Source organism: Doryrhamphus excisus, chromosome 3 (assembly GCF_030265055.1).
Source record: "Doryrhamphus excisus isolate RoL2022-K1 chromosome 3, RoL_Dexc_1.0, whole genome shotgun sequence".
NCBI lineage: Eukaryota > Metazoa > Chordata > Actinopteri > Syngnathiformes > Syngnathidae > Doryrhamphus > Doryrhamphus excisus.
Genome location: NC_080468.1, coordinates 11,754,848 through 11,779,468, shown reverse-complemented (window position 1 = coordinate 11,779,468; position 24,621 = coordinate 11,754,848). Strand labels below are relative to the sequence as shown.

Genomic DNA, 24,621 nt, shown 5'->3' with positions numbered 1-24,621 from the left:
AAAATTGCATATTTTTTCCACTGTAGAATATGACTTTTTTCTCTTAATATCTTTAGTATCTTTTTTATATTTTTTCTCTCCTAATATTCTGACTTCATTCCCATAATAGTTCAACTTCAGTCTTGTAATATTACTACTTATTTCCCAAACCTAATTCATTATCTTGTTTTTTTGCATTATAATATTATGACTTTTAAAAAATTATATTTCAAATCTATGCTACATAATATTTCCTAATTTTATGAATTTAGTCTGATAAAATTGCGGATTTTTCCCACTGTAGAATATGACTGTTTTCTTGTTAAATGATATTTCTATAATGTGCCGCAGGCCAAAAAAAATACAATCATGGGACGCAAATGACCCCAGGCTGCATTTTGGACACACCTCAGTAAGTAGTTTGGTCCGCAACATCACAAAAGAGGCAAAAATGACAATTATTGTTTCCCAAAGTCAAAACTGTTGTGTGAATATTTGGCTAAAAACACAAAGATAATACGTCTGCTTTCATGGATGACTGAGGAAATTAAAAACAACAGTCTAAAATCAAAATAATCAGATTTTAAATAAAAAACAATTAATCAAATATCAAAATAGTTGACGATTAATTGTATAATCGATTAATCATCAAGTCATAGATTAATTGTTACAGCTCTATCCACATATAACCTCTATTCTTCTCCAAATATAACCCAGATTCTATGGACCTGCTCTAATGGAGACATAGCAGAGCGAATTTTTGCACACAAACAAGCCCCCCGAACAGCTGGAGGTTCTGTGCCTTGTTTTTTTTTTTACAATTTCTTTGGTCTATTGTGGGATCATTGGTATTGCAGTAGTTCACACGGATGACTTTCTTGCCAGCGTGGGATTGACTTCCACTCAGTGACTATAGCTGTGAAGTTTGAACGGTTGTCTGTACCCTGGTGATTGACGGGTGATACTGGTAACTGTATAACAGTCACTTGATCCCTGTGACAGCTTAGTTCAAGGAAAAAGATAGTGGGAGTGAAAAGTGAACACTTTTCTTCTATTTTCTGACGAATCATCCCAACAACTCTGAACTAGTGAAATACTGGGAATGCCTTAGGACCATGGATGTTTCTGTAAAATTTATGCTCTTCTACCTTTGGATATTTAACCACAGTTGTGACCAGTCATCCTTATAAACACAATGCTCATTTTAACCTTCCTCTTGTGTTAGCTTTCTGGTATCATTTCTTATGTTAACGGGTTGGTTTTGACCCATGTATTAAATCAGCTATAAAATACACTAAAAACAATAATTTACCATCAAATTTGCTTCTCATCTCTTGGTTACCTTCTTAGGCTTCCTTGTCCATGAAAATGTTGGTTTTAATACTTTTGTTGTGGGCACTTTTGTTGTTTTTTTGTCACTATACCCCTCAGTTTCAATTTTCCAAAAATGGTCAAATGAACCTCAAAAGAATCATATTAATAAATTGAAGGTTCCTTTGTTACCTGGCTATTACTGAGGGCTATAGAACGTATCTTTTAAATCAATTAGTTTGATTTATTTTCTCATTTTAGTATTAATCACTAAAGAAACATCTATGGTGTTGGGGTCAATTTTGAGCCATATATATTAATAATAATAATAATAATAATAATAATTCATTTTATTTGTATAGCGCTTTTCAAGATACTCAAAGACACTTTACAGAAAAATGAAGTTGAATAAAGCAAGTAAACACACCAAAATACAGCATTAATTCGTTAATACACAGTTAAAAGATGAGTAAAAGCGGGGCGGGGCACAGCAGTCAGATATAAAAAGTTAAACATTAAAAACAGATGTCAAAAAAATGTAGAAAAAGTTATTGTTTTCAGCAACAGAACTTTAGTATAAACTGAAATATTTTTCAACTGAATACTTATAACTGAAAACTTTTTGCTATAAACTTTATAGTCATATTATTATAACCGGGTCGAAACCGACCCTAACAATACAGTGGTCATAATTTCAACCAGACCATTTTAAAATGTAGTAAAAATATATTTGTTTGGTTTTATTTTGTTGAAATAGAGTTTCCTGACAAAGTCAAAAGGCCTTGATGCAATAAACAAATGTTATGTGATTTGTTTTAATGCATTCAAATGTAAAACAGGTCAGTGCCGACCCTAACACAAGAGGAGGGTTAACTCTTATTGTGTGTGCTTAGGAAGAACAGATGATTTTCCTGGCATGATACCGGTGGGCTGGAGGTGGTATGAGACTGAAAGAGGATCCATGAAGAATGAGAGGTATGCCAAATGAGAATTAGCCTCCATAGATGGCACCAAGCCCCCTGCTCTCCCTTCTGTTTACTTGATTATAGAGGACACAGACTCCATAGCAATGGGTAGAGTTACACATTCTGTACAGGGGGGGGTCCAGTACTGTCGTGTCCAGTACCGCGGGCTGCTTTTCCCCACTTAATACACCATATTGTCACAGAATGTGCCCCCCGAACTTCCACACCAGCAGCTGTCTTTCTCAGCAAACGACACCTCCTGACTCCCACTCCTCCAAGTCTGTTTCTTCATTTAGGCCGCATAGTAGGAAGGCATGCAAACAAGCTCCTCCCTGCTCTGTACTCTCTTTTCTACGCTCTTCTGTTATGGCAGAGGCTGCATGCACGTTGGCATTTATCAAACAGCTCTGGCATGTCACTCTGCCTGACAGCACAGGACACACACATAGACTGAGGACAAACTGGGGGCTACTCATCTCAGCAGGATACACAGGAGACAGTGGCGTGTACAGGTACTAAGGTAGGTTGGAATTTACTCCTGTCACAACTTTAAACCCGTTCTACAAAAAATGTTTCTTGAAAATTTAGTTAGATTTTTTCATAGACTGTATGTATATTTTCCAAACACACAAAATTTAGTTTTCATATGACATGCCGTTCTTTCTTGGGTGAAGCTCAAAGCTATGAGCTTCAGTTCTATCTCCCTCACAATGAAGCTTAGAAGACGTCTGGGCACCAGAACCACAATGGCAGTCCGCAAGTCCAAGACAAAAATATAAGATATACAGTCTGAAGACAAGACAGTAAAACCTTCACAAAAAAAGTGTTTTAAAGGGATAAAGTTAAGCCAAACCGCTGGTTTTAGTATCTAAATCTCTTCCAGTTATGCAGTGGAAAAATGCTGTCTGTACAGCCAAGAAGGAGTGGAAAGGGAGGACTTTTCTAGGAAGAGATCAGAAACATAAGATGACAAAGAAGGAAAATAAAAGTAAAGTAGGAATACATATTGGACTGTCAAGTCTCACAGTCAGGACTACGCTAAAATGACTTAAATATCAGGATATTACTCGTCCAATGTAGAGGTCACCTGACATTTATTTTGGATCACAAATTTACCTGGAGATGAAAGAAACGGTTTGGAAAAGGTTGGATGTAGATTCTGTCTGTCACACCCAGTACAGGACAGATGATCGTAAAGAAGAGTAACAAGATGGCAGCCCAGTGTTGCTCTTTGGTGGGATAAGCATTCCACGGTGGATGCTTGCATAGTCAAAGTTAAAAATATATACATTTGTGGGAAAAACTGTCAGTTTGTGTTTTTGCTCTCAAACATAGGCAGTTTTTGTACAGAAAACCTCACTCATTCATCCTAAGATGGTCATCAGGAGCAGTGCGTCTGGATTGGCAGACCGGGGAAGTTGTCTTGTTGTTTTTAAGAAGGAGGACCGAAGGGTGTGTTACTACTATCCTGGGATTACACTTTTAAGCCTTTCTGGTTGGGTCTGTTCAAGGGTTCTTGAGAGGAGGATCCATCGGATACTGTGGACTAGTGCATCCTTGACTGTGCAAGGGAGTGTGGCAAGCTAGCCGACTTGTGTTTTGTTGAGTTGGACAAGGCATTTGACCGTGTTCTGAATTCTGTGGGGAGTACTCCGGGATTATGGAGTATCGGACTAGCTAATTCAGGCTGTTGGTTTGTTTTGGTTTGAATTACCAGCAATAAGTTGGGCCTAAGATGTTCAGGGCACATCCAACCGGTAGCAGACCTCGGGGAAGACCCAGGACACGTTGAAGAGACTATGTCTCCCAACTGGCCAGGGAACGCCTTGGGATCCAACCGTGTTCTGAATTCTGTGGGGAGAACTCCAGGATTATGGGGTATCGGACTAGCTAATTCAGGCTGTTGGTTCGTTTTGGTTCGAATTACCAGCAATAAGTTGGGCCTAAGGTGTTCAGGGCACATCCAACCGGCAGCAGACCTCGGGGAAGACCCAGGACACTTTGGAGAGACCATGTCTCCCAAGTGGCCAGGGAACGCCTTGGGATCCGATCGTGTTTTGAATTCTGTGGGGAGTACTCCAGGATTATTGGGTATCGGACTAGCTAATTCAGGCTGTTGGTTCGTTTTGGTTTGAATTACCAGCAATAAGTTGGGCCAAAGGTGTTCAGGGCACATCCAACCGGTACCAGACCTCGGGAAAGACCCAAGACACTTTGAAGAGACTATGTCTCCCAACAGGCCAGGGAACACCTTGGTATCCGACCGTGTTCTGAATTCTGTGGGGAGTATTCCGGGGTTATGGGGTATCGGACTAGCTAATTCAGGCTGCTGGTTTGTTTTGGTTTGAATTACCAGCAATAAATTGGGCCTAAGGTGTTCAGGGCACATCCAACCGGTAGCAGACCTCGGGGAAGACCCAGGACACTTTGGAGAGACCATGTCTCCCAACTGGACAGGGAACGCCTCGGGATCCGCCGGGAGGAGATGGACGAAGTGGGGGATAAGATCGTAACCTTGGTAACCTCGGATAAGCAGTAGAAAATGGATGGATGGATGGATGGAAGTTGGGCCCATTTCCAGTGATGGTTGGACCCCACCATGGCTGACTTTTGACACTGATTCAGTTAATTACTTTTATGGACAGAATTTGTAGGTGCAGCCAGGGCTTCTGGAGTGATGTGGACTCTGAATTGGTCTTTTATGGTGAAGAGGGACCTGATCTGGAAGGCAAAACTCTTAATTTACCAATTGATGTCCATTCCTACCTTCACCTATACTCATGAGCTTTGGGTAGTGACCAAAAGGACAAGATTGCGAGTACAAGCGGTTGAAATGAATGAAAAGCTCTGCTAGATGCCTCCAAGCCGGACACATCGAACTAGTAGAAGGTCTCGGGGAAGACCCAAGAAACAAAGCTGTGTCTGAGAATGCTTTGGGATCTGCCGGGAGGATCTGGACGAAGTGGCCATGGACAGGAAAGTGCCATCCGTCCAACACACAGCTGCAGATATCCGCTGGAGAAGAGCATACCATAAAAACAGCTGCAGCTCATGTTAGTATATTGCAAATGGTCCCTTGAAAATTTTAATTTTTTTAGAAGTTTGAGTTGAAAATTTGCTGCTACTTCCTAAAGATGATTGTATCGTTTTCCTCTGATGTATCAAACTGTCTGTGAGAAATCTCTATATTCATGATTCTGAATCACAAACATTTGTATGGCTTAAGCAATGGTTGTGTATGCTGTGATTGTAGCCTTGTTGAGCAAAGACAAAGACAGAAAAGTGTTCTATTCCTGTAAACTACAACATGACGTGTTTGACGCAAATACCAAGAAAACATTGGTTTGGAAAACCCCGAGGGTATGGAGCTCACTCTTGATATTTCATTTTGGACGGAATTCAACATGCGCATTTTGTAGGGATTTATTTTATGTTCAGTTCTTTGGTTTCCTGTGAGGTGGACCGACGGCACCGTCAATTAAATTGGTGAGGCGATGACTCTTGGGAGATTCTTAACCCAACTGCAGTATATTGTTTTTTCAGTGGTCACGTTGGTGAGAGAGAAATGTATGACTATATTTAAATGTGGAAAAAAGACTATGCAAACATGATTGTTTGTTAGCTACAGAGCAGGACTGTTTTTAACACACTGATGTAATTCGAGTTTTAGAGTTTGTTACAAACCATGGGACATCATCATAAACCGAGGACTCGATCTGCAATAATTTCCCTAATACTCAGATTCTTAATTTGGATTCAAACTTAGTGACCTACTGCTCGTTTGTCAAATAGAGACACACGTCTAATCTGATGACATGTACGGCAACTTCACACCACATGTATGTGCTAAGTTAAGACATGACAGCCTGGGTGTGAACAGATTCCCATGCCAACATTAAATACCACATACATACAGTGCACAGTATAGTGTCTTAGCTACAGTGCAAACTCAGATCATATACAGCGGTGTGAAAACGTGTTTGACCCCTTCCTGATTTGTATTTTTTTTTTTTACACTTAAATGTTTCAGATCATCAATTTGATGACTCATTTTTCCAACAAACACCAATTCAGTTTCAGCAGCCGAAAGCAGCAATCAAGACAACAACTGCAATCAAGCGTTTGGGATAACTTGCAATGAGTCTCTTACAGCGCTGTGGAGAATTGTTTGCAGAATTGTTGTCATTCAGCCACATTGGAGGCTTTTCCAGCATGAAGTACCTTTTTAAGGTCATGCCACAGCATCTCAATAGGATTCAGGTCAGGACTTTGACTAGGCCACTCCTAAGTCTGAAGTTTTTGGTTTGGTGGACTTGCTGGTGTGTTTTGGATCATTGTCCTGCTGAAGAACCCAAGTTGGTTTCAGCTTGAGGTCACCAACAGATGGTCGGACATTCTCCTTCAGCAGAATTCATCACAGCAAGTCTTCCAAATCCTGAAGAAGCAAAACAGCCCCAGACCATCACACTACCACCACCATATTTTGCTGCTGGTATGATGTTCTTTTTCTGAAATTAAATTCTGGCGTTACTTTTATGCCAGATGTAATGGGACAGTTCGACTTTTGTCTCATCAGACCAGAGAGTATTTTCCCAAAGGTCTTGGAGATCATCGAGATGTTTTCCAGCCAAATTGAGACAAAAATTGTATTGAAACTGTAGCTTCGGAACTTGGAACAGTGGCTTTCTTATGGTGGAGTCATGAACTCTGACCTTAATTGAGGCAAGTGAGGCCTGCGGTTTTTTTTTTGGATGTTGTTGTGGGGCCTTTTGTGACCTCTTAGATGAGTTGGGGTAATTTTGTTTGGCTGGACAGTCTTGGATTTGCGGATAATGGCTCTCACCGTGGTTTGCTGGAGTCCCAAAGCTTTAGAAATGGCTTTATGACTTTTTTCCAAACAGAAAATCACATTTATGATTGAAATAACAAAAGATTAACAATGAATTAATAGCTAAAGCAGAGGTGTCCAAATTGCGGTCTGGGGTCCATTTATATAATGTTATATAACGTATGACATGCACATTACAAAAATGCATGAGCAAACCTCTACACTCTATTCCCAATCAGCATATTTGCTGCCTGAGGTTTATCAATGAGTTATTAAGTAATGGAGGTCACATTTCCCAGCAAACCATTTAGTGTTGGTCGTTTACTGCATCGCTGACATGGCAGACTGCCTCAGCGGCTGTAGGTTGGTGGTCGGTGGTCTGGAGAAGGCAGGGAGGGAGAAACACAAGGTGAGGAGAGCGATAGCTCAAATTCCCTATCCATCCGCCACTCAGCTCCCCTAGGACGTCCTAAGTGGCTTATTTACTGTTATTATGTGTCCTATATTGGGTAATACGATTATAGGGGATTATAGTGGTCTTACTAGTAATACTGTTAAAAAAACATATTTTAAAAGGTTGTAAACAGGTTTTCTATGGTTTAATTATGGAAATATTCTATTTATAAATAAGGAATTCACTTATCACAGGTCTGGGACCAATTGATCGTGATAAATGAGGAATTAGTGTAATTCCTTTTTGGGAAGTATCCAGCTTTGAAAGGAACTGAGAGAAAGTGAATCGGTGAGGGAATTTTGTTATTTTTAAATGCAAACGTATGCATAGCTGGAATTGGAGTTGGAAGTCGAGAATGAGACAGATGCATGGACAGTAATAAAATTTTTCCAGCGAAGAGGCAAAAGCAGTAAAGGATGGTTTTACCATCACTGAATTTCAGGAAAATGGAATGGAGAAGATGTTAGGAAAAAATTGGAAAAATAGAACAAATGGATACATTGAAAATAATCGGAAAATAAGGGACATTTGATAGAAAAAAAGGAGATTATGTGGTGTGTTTGTGTACCTACTGTGGTGCTGAGCAGAACAGAAGTTTTTTTTTCAATTAAAATGGGAAAAATGCGACATCGCAGAGACAAAAACGGGAAGATTGACAGGTAGAGGGATGGGTGGAAGACTGGTTGTTTTTCAGCAGAAAGTATGTGTTTTTCTGCTGCCCGTCTCTGCTTTGTTTTTTACTCATCTCATCCTGGCAGGCAAGGTTGTAATCAAGTGAACATCAGACAGGCCACAGTGGAATAACGGCGTCCATGAGCTTGGACAAAATGAATCAACAGGAGTGTGAGAAAGAGCAGCAGAAGCAGATCTCTGAGACAAAGTGAGAGACTTGGTTATTACGTGGAATTGTTTGGCTTTTTTTGCACAAAGCTAAAAGTCCACAATAATCCTCTGAATGATGAGGCTCACCAAAAAAAAATAAATACACCACAGCCAGTGACTGCCGGTGCCAAAACTCTTGGGTTTTTCTCCCTCAAACCATAAATGTAGTCATTATCTAATTATTCCTACACTCCTACACACTATATTTTATGAGACACCCACATAACCATTTCCTATGCTTGTAAAAGGCTCAGCCACTTGTTGTAATTTATATACTTAAAAATGTATGCAAATATAAGTCGCATTCGTCAAAAAATGCACGGTAGCTCTTTCTTTGGCAGGAGCCAATCAAGAGCTAATCAGTACACTCGTGATGAGGCAATGCCTGTTATTAAAATAATTTGAGATTCTGAGAATAACATTTACGAGCAAAAAGAATATTACATAATATAATATATATACATATATATATATATATATATACATATATAATATCTTAATATTACAAGTTTTTTTCTCGTAAATTTATGATATTATTGTAAATGACTTTATTATTGGGATGTGACAACTTTTTTTTTCGCAGAAATGTATGACTTTTGTTTTGTAAAGTTACCTATTTTCTTCTGATAAATGTATGAATTGAGACTTGTAAATTTACGACTTTGTTCTCTTAATATTACAACTTTTTTTCTTGTAAATTTGTAATTTTTTCCTTGTAAATTTTATGGTATTAGTCTAAAAAATTATGACTTTATTCTCGTAATATTACAACTTCTTTTCTGGTATATTTATGACTTTTTTCCATGAATGGACGACTTTTTTCTTGAAAATTTAAGTTATTCTTGTGATAATATTTATTTATTTTTTATTAATTTGCAACTTCACTCTGGTAATTATGAATTTTTCAAAACTCTATCACTTTAGTCTCATAAATTTTGACTTTATTCTCATAAATTTACGACTTTATTCTCTTAATATTGTAAAGTTTTTTCTTGTAAATTCACGATTTTTTTTCTCGTAAATGTATGATGTTAGTCTCATAAATTCTGACTTTATTCTAGTAATATTACAAATTTTTTCTGGTAAATTTATTTTTTTCTTGAAAATTTACAACTTTATTGTATTGTTGTATTATGTTTTTTTTGTCATTCATTTTCAACTTCATTGTCATAATATTAAACATTTTCCATACATTTATCACGTTAGGCTTGTAAATTTTATTCTTTCTTGTTACAACAACTTTTTTTTCATGAATTTACAACTTTTTTTCAGAAATTTACAACTTTTTTTCAGAAATTTACAACTTTTTTGCATAAATTTCTGACTTTGGTCTGGTACATTAACAACTTTATTCTCATAAAATTATTACTTTTTTTTCTCATAAATGTATGACTTTATTGTCTTAAATGTACACCTTTATTCTTGAAATCCCAGAAATGTTTTTTTCAAAATTACGTTAAATTAAGTACATGTTGCACCTGAGTTTTAGTCTGTTTTAGACCATCCAAACTGTGAAAAAAAGTGCGACTTATAGTCGATGGGTATATTAAATTTGTAATTGTTTTGACAGAACCAAATACACCATCATATAATGCAACAACCTGACTAAACGGAGATGATGGAAAGACATAACGGTAAGATGCTGTTTAATAAGACACAACTATGTACAGTAATTGTCCAGGCTATGCTAAAATGCTATTTTACTGTCTGCAGGAAATATGCATCCCTTTAAAGCAGGCAAGCCTCCGTACTCAGTGGAAACCCCGTATGGTTTTCGTCTCGACTTGGACTTCCTGAAGTATGTAGACGATATCGAGAAAGGGAACACCATAAAAAGAGTCTTCATCCAGCGTCGAAGCAAAGGCCCTCGGGCGAACACTCTTCCTCGGCATCTTCACCCCTCTGGCTACCGTCCAAGCCCTTGGGGGTCGACCGGAGCTCTTGGCCCCAGGTCTCGACTTCCTGATGACCACCATCATGCCGCTTCCTGGTTGCGTGATTACAGGAAGCCTGTTTCTCCGAGAGGTTTAGCAGAAATGGAGGCCAAAATCCGAGATTTTGATGAACAACCTTTGGGTGAGCACATCCGCCCTCATCTTCTCCGAGCGTCCAGTCTGCCACTCACGGTGTTGCTGAGACAAGGATCGGAATCAACGGAAGAACCAGGGAGTCTCCGGAGTTCCAGGGATCACCTCGGAGGCAGGAACAGTTCTTGTGAGGACATCTTTGACTCCTCAGACATCCCTCAGGATTGCTCAAGCCTGTGGAGGCGCCTGACGGAGGCTCTAGACCACGTGGAGGAGCTGGAGAAGGAGGTTCAGGTCATTCCAGACCTTCGGGCTCAGATCTGTCTTCTCCAGGAGGAAAAAGACAAACTACGCTCACATATTCACACCCAATCCTTGAATGGAACCGCCGCCCACTACGTCGCTGCAGACAAGAAAAGACCACGGCATGGACGTTGCATCATGCTTGCCGGTAATCACGGCAGCGTTCAAGAACCTCATCCGACACACGAGTGGAGAGCGAGCACGGACCTGGATGAGCTGCTGACGGTGACGTCCCTCCAAGCCAAAGTAGCGGTGCTGGAACAGAAGCTTCACGAGACCGAGCTGGAACTTCAGAGGGTGACAGGGAGGCTGAGACATCAGCAGAAGGAGGGGAGAAACCAAGAGGAACAGATTGAACACCTTATCGCAAACCCCGGGGTGTGGGTTCGTGCAGAGAAGGTGCTGGTAGACCAGGAGGGGGAAGAGATGAGCGTTATCACAAATGGAGAAACCTCTAAGCACGAAGATGATGTCCTTGATTCCCCTGAACGCAATCAGCTACCGACACGTTCTTCCGCTGACACTTTAGACACATCAGTGGTCATCCACCACATCCACAAGATCAAGCAGCTCCTGGATCAGCAGTGGGAATGTTTGAGCGCAGCAGAGGAAGAGAAACCTGCAGAGCAGATTAGCCCGAGAGTTATCTCCGTGCAGCAGGAAATGATGGAACTCATCGACATCCTTACCTCTCACTACACACAGTCTGGACACAACTGTGGAAGTGGGATTCAACACTCAGGTATTGGGAATGTTTTATGGATGTTTTCTCCGGGTATTCCGGGTTCCTTCCACACTCCAATATGGAAATATGGAAGGTTATATACTGAGCTGTACGGCGGTCACAGCTAGGAGACCAGGATCCAATTCCACCCTCTGCCATCTCTGTGTGGATGTTTGCATGTTCTCCCCGTGCATGCGTGGGTTTTCCGGTTACTCCGGTTTCCTCCCACATTCCAAAAACATGCTAGGTTAATTGGCGACTCCAAATTGTCCATAAGTATGAATGTGAGTGTGAATGGTTGTTTGTCTATATGTGCCCTGTGATTGGCTGGCGACCAGTCCAGGGTGTACCCCACCTCTCGCATCGAAGACAGCTGGGATAGGCTCCAGCACCCCCGTGACCCTCATGAGGAAAAGCGGTAGAAAATGAATGAATATACTGGAGGTTAATTGGCGACTTTAAATTGTCCATAGGTATGAATGGTTGTTCACTGGCGACCAGTCCAGGGTGTACAGCTGGGATAGGCTCCAGCATACCCCTGCAACCCTAGTGAGGATGGGGAAGTCACATATGAAGTAAATAGTTATTACTAGTTATTCATTCATTTTCTACCACAGAGGGTGCTGGGGCCTATCCCAGCTGTCTTTGGGACGAGAGGCGGGGTACACCCTGTACTGGTGTCTTCACTCAAGACAGCCAATCACAGGGCACATATAGACAAACAACCATTCACACTCACATTCATACCTATGGACAATTTGGAGTCGCCAATTAGCATGTTTTCCATGCATGCAAACTCCACACAGAGTTCCACCGAGGGTGGAATTGAACTCTGTTCTCCTAGGTGTGAGGCCTGTGCACTAACCACTCCTCCGCCATGCAGCCTATTACTAGTTATTTTCCCACAATATTCATAAATGTAATTAGGTACTAGGGAAAGCGATTTCTGCATCAAACTTTAAATATGTCAAAATATGCCAGATTTAGCTGCAAGCCAAACCTGCAATTCTCTTCCAAAATCCAAGGGGGCAGTATTGACCTGCTATTTAGCTTCCTGTGTAGTTGTAGCTGCACTCAATGGTGACTAAAGGCACATCCAGATTGTTGATATAATAATAATAATTTGCCACATGAGACTGTCAGTAATGGTTACAGTGTTATCTGGCACTGGAATAAAACAGTAATAACATGTGGAATAAAAGCATATTCTTATTTCATAGGCGAGGAATGTGGCATGAAAACAGATGGCGGTACTCCAGATGTTGCTCATGAAAGGTAGGCTTTATTTTTACTTTTTCTCTGATGATGGAATGTTATTTTGATATGAATGTATGGATTTGGGAATGTTTGTGTTTATGCCCGAGCTACAATAATACCTCTTCTGGAGTCATTTTTCAGTTTTAGCAAAAACTCTTGTGGGATGGAGTAGTATTGTTTTGGTACCATAAGACTTCCCACAGTGTGAAGTTGGGGCTCCTGGCTGGAATGTTCAATTAGGAGTTACTCTTTATGCTGTACATAGGAACAAAAAATATGCATCTAGAATCTAAAATATGAGCCACTGTTGACGTAGGCAGGGGTGTCCAAAGTGCAAGTATTTGCAGCACACGGCTGTTGTTTTATTGGCACCTGGAACATTATAATTTAACAGGAAAAAAAAAAAAACAGAACAAAATTGTAATCTAACAAGAAAAAATTGGCACTGGCTTTATGACGCTGTAATATTATGAGGACATTGTAGTAGCAAAATCAAATTATATTAATCAAATATTAATCAAAATCAAATATTACAAAAAAAATTATTTTTACATTTAGAATATTGCCCAAAATTAAAACAAAATAACGTTGTGAAAATATGGTTGTGGAAAAAGGTATAGTGTTACTAAAATAAAGCCAAAGTATTAAGAGAAAATAATGTAAAAAGCATATAATTTTAGGTGCATATAATTGAAATAAAAATGTGTTGTTTTTTTAAGTCGTAATATTATGAGAAACAAACAGAATGAAAGAAAGTTGTACATTTTTTTTAATTAGCTTGGGGAATTAAAAAAAATGTAGTGGTAATATTATGACAAATAAATGGAACAAAATAAAGATTTCATTTTTTGTGGAGAATTAGCTTGGGGAAAACAATTATGATTTACGGGAATAAAAATGTCTAAAGTCTAAGGCAAATAAAGTAAAAAAAAAAAACAGGAAAAAAACAGCCGTAAAGTCAAAATATCAATTGGAATTTTCAAAAATAGAGTCATAACTTTACAAGGAAAAGTAGCGTCATTTTAGGTTGAAAGAATTCAAAAATTCATAATATTTTGACAATCGAACAGAACAAAATAAAGATTTTTTGGGAAAATTTGCTCAAGGAAAAACTTATATATACGTGAATAAAAATTTATAAAGTTATGCAAATTAAGTCAAAATATCATGGGAATAAAGTTATAATTATGAGAAGAAAATAAAAAAAAATGATTGGAAAATGTAAAAAAAAAACAAACATAATTTTACAAGACTAGAGTCAAAATATTAATAGAAAAAAATTATTCTTGAAATGTATATAACTTCTTTGAGTATCTATTTTACATGAGTTGAGCCCGCCTCGGGCTTCTTACACATCACAGCTGCTTCAACTTCACTCCCGATAATTTGTCTTCCTAAAATGCAACATAGATGCCAAATAAGATCTTCCGGTGACAATCCACTGGGGCAAAGTTCCGTGCAGCACGTTGCCCTTGGTGGTTTGCAGCAGGAGGAGAGCAGCATCAGGAAGCCTTGGGAAATGGCTGCTACCCAGGTGGACGCAGACCCGGAAAAGAGGGAAATGAGCCGAGACAAGCAGATGATATCGCAAGGAATTGGATCGGGGTGGACAGATGGAGGGACGGCATCTGTCGAAGCGGTGGAAATGGCCAAGATGAAACCGTTGGCCCCCGGAGAACAGATGGAGGGGGACCCTGGCTCCATAACAACCACAGGCAGGTGAGGGGACCAGAATACGATATCTGTACCGCTTTTTCTTTTCGTTCTACCTTTTCTCATCACGTCTTTCTTATCTTTTAAAAGTGAGACGGTCAATGCGGATTTTATGGCTGCCTGTCACTTCCTCAATGATCACATGGACAACATCGAGAACCCCACCCATGACACGGTGAGTACTTGGCATTCTTGCGTACAGGTGGTCCTCGGTTTACGACGTACGGCTTAATTTAGACTTTTAAACTCCACTTAAACCAAAGTCTAGAAACAGAACTAGTTTGTAACCCTGTGACCACTTATACACACTCATCACTCTGAGGATAAATCTTAGTAACAAACGGAACAAAATGAAGTTGTAAATGTATTTATGTATTTATTTTTTATTGGCTTCAAGTGCAACACAGACCAAAAAATCTTTATTTTGTTCTGTTAGTTTGTCAAAATATTATGAATTTTTGAATTCTTTCAACCAAAAATTACGCTACTTTTCCTTGCAAAGTTATGACTTTGCTTTAAAATTCTAATTGATATTTTGACTTTACGGCAAACTCGAGGATGGAATCGAACTTGAGTCTTCTAGCTGTGAGGCCTGCACGCTAACCACTCGACCACTCGAGATGGCCGAGGATGGAATCGAACTTGAGTCCTCTAGCTGTGAGATGGCTGAGGGTGGAATCGAACTCAGGTTTTTCTACCTGTGAGGCCTGCGCGCTAACTACTCGACCACTTGAGATGGCTGAGGGTGGAATCGAACTCAGGTCTTCTAGCTGTGAGGCCTGCGTGTTAACCACTCGACCATTTGAGATGGCCAAGGGTGGAATCAAACTCGGGTCTTTTAGCTGTGAGGACTTGGGGGAATTAAAAAAATATTTTTAGTCGTCATATTATGACAAATAAATGGAACAAAATAAAGATTTCATTTTTTGTGGAGAATCAAATTGGGGGAAAAAATTATAATTTACGGGATTAAAAATATATAAAGTCTAAGGCAAATAAAGTCAAACTCTTACGGGAATAAAGAAAAAAATATATATTAAAAAAAAGGTTGTTGAAATTGTTGGAAAATGGGGAAAAAACAGCCGTAAAGTCAAAATATCAATTAGAATTTTCAAAAATTTGAAAATTTTCAAAAATAGAGTCATAACTTTACAAGGAAAAGTAGCGTAATTTTAGGTTGAAAGAATTCAAAAATTCATAATATTCTGACAAACTAACAGAACAAAATAAAGATTTTTTTAGGAAAATTAGCTCAGGGAAAAACTGATAATATACATGAATAAAAAGCTATAAAGTTATGCAAATTAAGTCAAAATATTATGGGAATAAAGTTATAATTATGAGAAGAAAATAAAAAAAAAAGATTGGAAAATGTAAAAAAAACAATCATAATTTTACAAGACTAGAGTCAAAATATTAATAGAAAAAAATGTATTCTTGAAACAAAATAAAGATTTTTTTGGTCTGTGTTGCAGAGGAAGGCCCTGGTTGTGGTCTTCCAGGACTGGTTCAGCGCAGCAGCAGAGGAGAGTTCATTGGCCAGCAGGGTGGCCGTGTACTTGAGGGAGGTAAAGACGACAACACCGTCACTAACGGCCTTCATCATCAACCTGGCTGATGATAACGGCAACACAGTTCTACATTACAGTGTTTCCCACAGCCACTACAGCATCGTCAGTCTACTGCTGGACACAGGTACCGGAAGTCCTCCTGTTTCATCGTCCTAAGACTCCTCCCAAGTTGGATCTGACTTTGGTGTTTGCCGTACAGGAGTGAGTGATGTTAACTTCCAGAATAAAGCGGGTTACACGGCGGCGATGCTGGCGTCTTTGACAACGCCTGACAACCCTGGTGACATGGAGGTGGTCCGTAGGCTCATGGAGCTTGGTGACATTAACATCCGTTCCAGCCAGGTACCGTGAATGCTGAATCATTTCAATATAAATTTCATTCATTTTCTAGAGCAAATCCGAGCTGTCTTAGGGCGAGCCAGCCAATCACAGGGCACATATAGACAAACAACCATTCACACTCACATTCATACCTATGGACAATTTGGAGTCGCCAATTAACCTAGCATGTTTTTGGAATGTGGGGGAAAACCCACGCATGCAAGGGGAGGACATGCAAATTAACACAGAGATGGCGGAATCGAACTCAGGTCTTCTAGCTGTGAGGCAACCACGCTAACCACTCGACTACTCGAGATGGTTGAGAATGAAATTGCACTCGTGTCTTCTAGCTGCGAGACCAGCGCACTTACCACTCAACCACTCGAGATGGCTGAGGGTGGAATCGAACTCAGGTCTTCCAGCTATGAGGCATGCGCGCTAACCACTCGAGATGGCCGAGGGTGGAATCGAACTCGGGTCTTCTAGCTGTGAGGACTGCGCGCTAAGCGCTCAAGATGGCCGAGGGTGGAATCGAACTCTGGTCTCCTAGCTGTGGGCCTGCGCGCTAACCACTCGACCGCTCGAGATGGCCAAGGATGGAATCGAACTCAGGTCTTCTAGCTGTGAGGCCTGCGCGCTAACCACTCGATCACTTGAGATGGCTGAGGGTGGAATCAAACTAGTTTTACAGCTATGAGGCATGTGCGCTAACCACTCGACCACTTGACCACTCGAGATGGCCGAGGCTGGAATCGAACTCAGGTCTTCTAGCTGTGAGACCTGCGCGCTAACCACTCAACCACTCGTGATGACCGAGGGTGGAATCGAACACGGGTCTCCAAGCTGTATGGCCTGCACGCTAACCACTCGACCACTCGAGATGGCCAAGGGTGGAATCGAACTCGGGTGTCTAGTTGTGAGGCCTGCACGCTAACCTACGTGACTCTACTTCTATGACTTACATAAACTCAATAAAACAAAGTGTCAATAAACTTCACACAACACGTCGAGATGCCTTTTCACTTCCTGGTTGCTGTGCAGCCAATGGTAGGTATAAAAATGTTTGAGCGGCCATTTTGATTCTTCCCTACAGACGGGCCACACGGCTTTACACTTGGCTGTGAGACACGGGCGAGTTGTGATGGTTCGTTTGCTACTGAGCTGTGGAGCAGACGCCGACATCCAGGATGGTCAAGGAACCACAGCACTCATGTTTGCATCCGAGAGGGGACACACGCACATCGCAAGGTTGCTACTGGAGAGGACTCAGTGTGATCTTAGCCTGGCAGATCAGGTAATATACCTTTGTCTTCATCATATGGAGCAGTTAGTTATGAGTCCGAGTCAAGTCCAGTTGCAAGTCCTTGATGGAAAAGTCATCAGTCTGATTCGACTCCAAGTCGCATGAGTCCACGCCTCTGGCTTTAGGTCAGGGTTCTCGAGTTATCCACATTCAAAAGTTCAGGCAGAACATGCATCCTAAATCCTACTTGACTCGACTTCCATGACTTATATAAACTCTTTGAGCGATTTGAACGAAGACAGCTGGGATAGGCTCCAGCACCCCGCGCGACCCTTGTGAGGATAAGCGGTAGAAAATGAATGAATTTGAAAATCTCAAAAACATTCAAGTCCTCAGACAGAAGTCCGAGCCAAGTCCAATTGCAAGCCCTTGATGGAAAAGTCATCAGTCTGATTCGACTCCAAGTCATGTGAGTCCACGCGTCTGGCTTTAGGTCAGGGTTCTCGAGTTATCCACATTCAAAGGTTCAGGCAGTCTCTGCATCCTAAATCCTACTTGACTCGACTTCCATGACTTATATAAACTCTTTGAGCGATTTGAACGAAGACAGCTGGGATAGGTTCTAGCGACCCTTTTGAGGATAAGCGGTAGAAAATGAATGAATTTGAAAATCTCAAATACTTTCAAGTCATCAGACAGAAGTCTGAGTCAAGTCCAATTGCAAGCCCTTGATGGAAAAATTGCATGAGTCCACACCTCTGGTTTTAGGTCAGGGTTCTCGAGTTCTTCCACATTCAAAAGTTCAGGCAGTCCGTGCATCCTGAATCCCACCTGACTCGACTTCCATGACTTATATAAACTCTTTGAGCGATTTGAACGGAGACAGCTGGGATAGGCTCCAGCGACCCTTTTGAGGATAAGTGGTAGAAAATGAATGAAAATCTCAAATACTTTCAAGTCATCAGACAGAAATCCGAGTCAAGTCCAATTGCAAGTCCTTGATGGAAAAATTGCATGAGTCCACACCTCTGGCTTTAGGTCAGGGTTCTCGAGTTCTTCCACATTAAAATCATCAAAGCCACTTTATTGACCTTGTTTTGTGCCTTGCTTATATCCAACCCCTGATACTGTGTTTTGATCATAGATATTATGTATTATGTATACTATTCACCAGTCATATTTTCTCTATCTCTTCTCAAGAGTGGTCGTACTGCGCTCAGCATCGCCATGCACGGCTCCCACAGCGACACAGCCGCCCTGCTGCAGGCCCACGCCAAGGCCCGGGCTTTGTAGTCAGTCAGTGGATAAAAGACACACCAGCATGATGCTTGCAGACGCATCTTCATCTTTGACCACTTGACTCTTGACTTTGAGGCCTTTTTGCTCAGTTTGCATTTGCTAGAGTCGCAAGTATTATTTTGACCTTCAAGCATTTTTTTGTGTGTTGTTGTTGTTGTATTTTCTCAGCTGCTGGACAATTTATAAATATAAATATAATGCATTCAAACTCATTCGTTACTCTTTACTGCAAGGACACAGATGACCAGCAGGTGGCGCACCTCCGCTACCACGTCTATCAAGCGTGACACCCATGAGGAAGATCAACAGCTTGCAGAAAAAGCCGATTTGATGCAATCTCATTCAAGTGTGACAAACGATTAGAAATATGACACCCGACAAATTGTTGATTTGTCTTGTTTGCATCAAATATGACAAACACCTCTCAGTACACCATTAAATGAATATTACTAAATAAAATAAATACAAATATCAATAAAAACATTTTTTTTACATAGCTCTTGTATTGGTTCTTATTAAATGTTGCAGCAATTTCTCCAAATGGAGTCATCCATAAATACATTTTATTGCCGTCATCAGTGAAGGAAGCCTTTGTTTACTGCAAATAGTACTTCAATCTAAAGCCAAGGTTTAAACACGGAGGCTGCAACCGAAGGCCATGCTTCATAATAATCATGACGTCTCTGCCAGATGAATGCCACAAATACGTAAATATTCCTCATTCATGAATAGATGAATGGCCCTCTTATAGGTGGTTTTATCACTTTGTGGGCGGGATTATTAATGTTAACCCGGCAACATAATAGCGATGATTTTTGGTGCTAAATCTTTTTTCCGGCGTTTATCTCCTGAATGCAGCAATAGAGTGAAATGAAATGTTAATAATGTTACATGATGTTATGATGAAATGCAGCACTGACATTAAAAAAAGATTTTGGTTGGCTGCACCTTGAATCCAACAAATTGAAGATAACGAATCTTTTTCAATACAGTAATCCCTCGTTTATTGTTCATTGGTTCCTGATCCGACCGTGGTAAGTGAATTTCAGACAGGTACGATTCCTTATTTATAAATACAATATTTTTGTATTTTTGGGGCTTAGAAAACCTGTCTACAGCCTTTTAAATGTGGTTTTATACAAAATTAGAGCCCTCTAGACATGACATAACAACCCTATAGTCATGTTTACACTGCTTTAATGAAATATTTTCGACATAATATGAGAAAACGGCTGCACAGCATATGAGTGGTTAGCACACAGGCCTCACAGCTAGGAGACCCGAGTTCAATTCCACCTTCGGCTATCTCTGTGTGGAGTTTGCATGTTCTCCCCGTGCATGCGTGGGTTTTCTCCGGGTACTCCGGTTTCCTTCCACATTCCAAAAACACGCTAGGTTAGTGAATGTGAGTGTGAATGGTTGTTTGTTTATATGTGCTCTGTGATTGGCTGGCCACCAGTCCAGGGTGTACCCCTGTCTCGTCCGAAGACAGCTGGGATAGGCTCCAGCACCCCCCATGACACTCGTGAGGATAAGTGGTAGAAAATGAATGAATGAATGAATGAATGAATATTTTTGTAGTTGGGGCTTAGAAAAACCTGTCTACAGCCTTTTAAATGTGGGTTTATACAATATTAGAGCCTTCTAGACATGACATAACAACCCTATAGTCACGTTTACACTGCTATTATGAAATATTTTCGACATAATATGAAAAAACAAGACATTTAAATAAGTGTACTTATAGTATGAACTCCATTATACATTTTTACCCAACCTCATGTTATAACATTTGTTTTTCAAGTTCAAACGTACTTGTTTCTTTGAATTAAGTTGAAAAATTTCAACAAATTTTGAAAATTTCAATTTTTTTTTTTTTTTTTTGAGAACAAGGGTGTGCAAAAATAATGCAACCTGTGGACCATTTCCGGCCCAAATGCACAAGGTTAGAGACATGTGAAAAGTATTTTATCTGCATTGAAATAAAAGCGCACACATTATGAAAACTTTCAGTCCAACTTTATGTATCAATATATAGAGATATTCAAAAGTAATACATCACAGAAGTGGAACCAGTTTGGTTTCAATAAAGTTAGTCTTTGCAAGTAGCCAGTGTTCTCATGACAACAACCAAAATCAAACAAACCAAGGCACAAACATTATTATTATTTTTTTTTAAAACATTAACGCCAAGGTATGTGAAATGTCAAAAAAGTGTTTTTTTTTGGAGGGGGAGTGGGGCACAGTATTTTTTAATATGAATTAACATAGAAAAAAAACGCAAAATGATGCACAATAAGAAATAACACAGACGGCTTTTTGGTGAATAATTTGGATTTTCTTACAAGCAGGAAATGCAATGCTCTCTTTGTACAAATAAATTAATATACCTGTCATCAATTTATCTAAAATCTTATATACATGGTCCGTTTTACATCGCTGTAGGCTATCGTACATTATCAAAAAACCTTATGAAAACATATTTACACATCAATGAGTCAAAAAAACACCCTCGTCACTCCATCCATGCGACACACACACACACACACACACACAAGGCATTCTGAGAGGGTTGTGCAACAGAGAGCATTAAAAACTGTTCAAATATGGCTGTGGGATGAATATATCGGCAGTCACGTGCGTAATAGCGAACACACACATAAACACACACATACACATTTGAGCTGTCAGGGGTGGTTTTGTGATATCTGCAGCCACCTGCTGGGGGCTCAAACATGTGTGTGTGTAACAGTGACTGCATTGTGATGCAATTAATCATGCTTGTTTATATTTGGCGGTGGCGAGCACATCGCTTCCTCTCGACTAGAAAAACAGCATCAATAGAATACTCTCATTGTGATGTATTGCTGCTTTCACACTTTGTACCATTTAAAAGTCACAGTGAAGAGGGAATTGTGTAAGGGGGGGGGGGCTTCTTTCTGCTCCGTGCAGTATCGTCACTTTTCCGAGTGTTGAAAGGTCGAGGTCTGGACCGGCGGCGAGGAAGCAGCAGAAATGAATTGCTGAAGTAACAACGAAAAAAAACACAAAAAAGGCGCCTTTTTTTTTTTAAAACATATCGACCGATTCTGTGGTGAATCTGTACAGATTGTCCCATCAACGCGGCTCCACAATGTCACACAACGTAACAAAGAAACGTAACACTCATCGGATTTGTTACAAAAGCCCATCTTTTTCAATACAGTAATCCCTCGTTTATCATTTATTGGTTCCTGATCTGACCGTGGTAAGTGAATTTCAGACAATTCCTTATTTATAAATACAATATTTTTGTATTTTGGGGGCTTAGAAAACCTGTCTACAGCCTTTTAAATGTGGTTTTATACAAAATTTGAGCCCTCTAGACATGACATAACAACCCTATAGTCATGTTTACACTGCTATTATGAAATATTGTCAACATAATATGAGAAAACGGCTGCACAGCAGATGAGTGGTTAGTGCACAGGCCTCACAGCTAGGAGACCCGAGTTCAATTCCACCTTTGGCCATCTCTGTGTGGAGTGTTCCGCATGTTCTCCCTGTGTTTGCGTGGGTTTTATCCGGGTACTCCGGTTTCCTACCACATTCCAAAAACACGCTAGGTTAGTGAATGTGAGTGTGAATGGTTGTTTGTCTATATGTGCCCCTGTGATAGGCTGGCAACCAGTCCAGGGTGGGATAGGCTCCAGCACCCCCCCCCCACGACCCTCGTGAGGATAAGTGGCAGAAATGAATCGCTGAAGTAACAACGAAAAAAAACACAAAAAGGCGCCATTTTTTTTTTTACATATCGACCGATTCTGTGGTGAATCTGTACAGATTGTCCCATCAATGTCACACAACGTAACAAAGAACGTAACACTCATCGGATTTGTTACAAAATATGTGGCGCACACACGCTCCATGAATGCATAAGATCGGATGATTCATCGGAGAAAAATAGATCCAAATTCATCCAGTTAGGAAAACCAGTATGGATAATATTTGATGATATGTCGTCATCATGTGTGCGTGTGCCTGGGGGCGGCCATCTTTCCTTCTTCCTGTTGCTTCACTTTGCAGCGGCGAGCATCGGCTGCTCCGTGTACCAGTGAGTCCCCGGATCAGGCATGCTGCCCCCGAGAGGCAAGGTGATGAACTGCGGGCAGGTTCCACCCCCAGCGCCGACGACTCCCATACCGACGGCTTGCGGGTACGGGTGGTGGTGGTGCGCGTGGTGCCCGATGGCGTCAGTCCGACCGATGTGGATCTCGTCCTCCTCGCCCTCGCCGGTGGTTTTACGGTAGACGGGATTGTCGAAGTTCATGCTCTTGGTGGAGTTGCGTCTCCAGTTCCGCCACACCAGGTAGACCCCGGCGCAGACCAGGCCGAAAACCACTGTGGCAACGATAGGAACTGCATGCGTTTAACACACAGCCGCGGGGGAGGGAGGGAGGGGGGAGCGTTAATGAGGCATAACGAGCCCATGGCATGAAATGACACACAATGAGGAGCCCGACTGGCATGCGGGGGGCGTGATGGAGAGGTCGTGCGTGGGAGGGGTCGCCAAAAGTCAAGTCAAGGTTGCATTGCTTTATATACAAGAGTGTGAAAAGGTGTTTGCCTCCTTCTTGTTTTATTATTTTTTCCATTTTTGTCACACTAAAATGTTTTAAATCATCAGCCAATGACAACACAACTGAACACAAAACGCAGTTTTTAAATGACCTTGAACCAACGTGGCCCATGAGAGCCGTTATCCACAAATGGCAAAAACATGGAGCAGTGGTGAACCTTCCCAACCAAAATGACCCTAAGAGCGCAGCGACGACTCATCCAAGAGGTCACAAAAGACCCCACAACAACATCCAAAGAACTGCACTCACGTGCCTCAGTTAAGGTCAGTGTTCATGACTCCACCATAAGAAACACAAAGCTCAAAAACGGCTTGGATGGAAAAGTTCCAAAACCAAAACCACAGAAAACATCTAGATGATCCTCAAAAAACTCTGTAGTCCGACGAGACAAAAGTTAAACTTTTAGGAAGGTGTGCCACATTTAAAAAAAAAACACCATGATACCAACAGTAAAATATGGTGGTGGTAGTGTGATGGTCTAGGGTTGTTTTGCTGTTTCAGGACTTGGGAGACTTGCTGTGATGAATTCTGCTAAAGGAGAATGAATCTTTTGGTGACCTGAAGCTGAAACCAACTTGGGTTCTTCAGCAGGACAATGATCCAAAACACACCAGCAAGTCCACCTCTGAATGGCTGAAGAAAAACCAAATGACTCTTCTGTAAGAAAGATACTAGGCAAAAATGGCCTGCATGGCATAATGCTGCATTTCATTAAAAGAACATCATACCAACAGTAAAATATGGTGGTGGTAGTGTGATGGTCTGGGGCTTTTTTGCTGCTTCGGGACCTCGAAGACTTGTTGGGATAAACGGAACCATGAATTCTGCTGTCTGAAGGAGAATGTCCAGCCATCTGTTGGTGACCTCAAGCTGAAACCAACTTGGGTTCTTCAGCAGGACAATGATCCAAAACACACCAGCAAGTCCACCAAAAACCAAAACTTCAGACTTTGGAGTGGCCTAGTCCAAGTCCTGACCTGAATCCTATTGAGATGCTGTGGCATGACCTTAAAAAGGTACTTCATGCTGGAAAAGCCTCCAATTCTGCAAAGATGTAAGAGACTCATTGCAAGTTATCACAAACGGCTTGATTGCAGTTGTTGCTGCTAAGGGTGGCCCAAGGTA

General features: G+C 40.8%; 2 protein-coding genes across 5 annotated transcripts in view; one reads left to right on the top strand and one right to left on the bottom strand.

Annotated features, from left to right (window-relative positions):
• Nucleotides 1-1,028: 1,028 nt before the first annotated feature.
• Nucleotides 1,029-19,089, top strand: LOC131125160 (KN motif and ankyrin repeat domain-containing protein 1-like). 4 transcript variants are annotated; one of them, XM_058066409.1, is made up of 12 exons: nucleotides 1,029-2,265; nucleotides 2,687-2,775; nucleotides 8,296-8,417; nucleotides 9,990-10,053; nucleotides 10,133-11,491; nucleotides 12,694-12,748; nucleotides 14,141-14,449; nucleotides 14,534-14,618; nucleotides 15,919-16,138; nucleotides 16,214-16,356; nucleotides 17,429-17,629; nucleotides 18,779-19,089. In XM_058066409.1, the coding sequence occupies exons 4-12, from the start codon at nucleotides 10,035-10,037 to the stop codon at nucleotides 18,869-18,871; spliced, it is 2,484 nt and encodes an 827-aa protein (XP_057922392.1). In that variant the 5' UTR covers nucleotides 1,029-2,265; nucleotides 2,687-2,775; nucleotides 8,296-8,417; nucleotides 9,990-10,034; the 3' UTR covers nucleotides 18,872-19,089. The 4 variants fall into 4 exon arrangements, with proteins under 4 accessions (XP_057922392.1, XP_057922391.1, XP_057922394.1 ...); XM_058066408.1 differs by having other exon boundaries at nucleotides 2,629-2,775; XM_058066411.1 differs by lacking the exon at nucleotides 8,296-8,417.
• A 1,783-nt stretch (nucleotides 19,090-20,872) lies between these two features.
• The window catches only part of LOC131125386 (low-density lipoprotein receptor-related protein 8-like), a 68,780-nt gene continuing 65,031 nt past the window's right edge, over nucleotides 20,873-24,621 (bottom strand). The window contains exon 18 of the mRNA XM_058066887.1: nucleotides 20,873-23,275. Within this exon, the coding sequence (XP_057922870.1) occupies nucleotides 22,932-23,275 (344 nt within the window). The 3' untranslated portion in view covers nucleotides 20,873-22,931. The remainder of the gene's footprint in view (nucleotides 23,276-24,621) is intronic.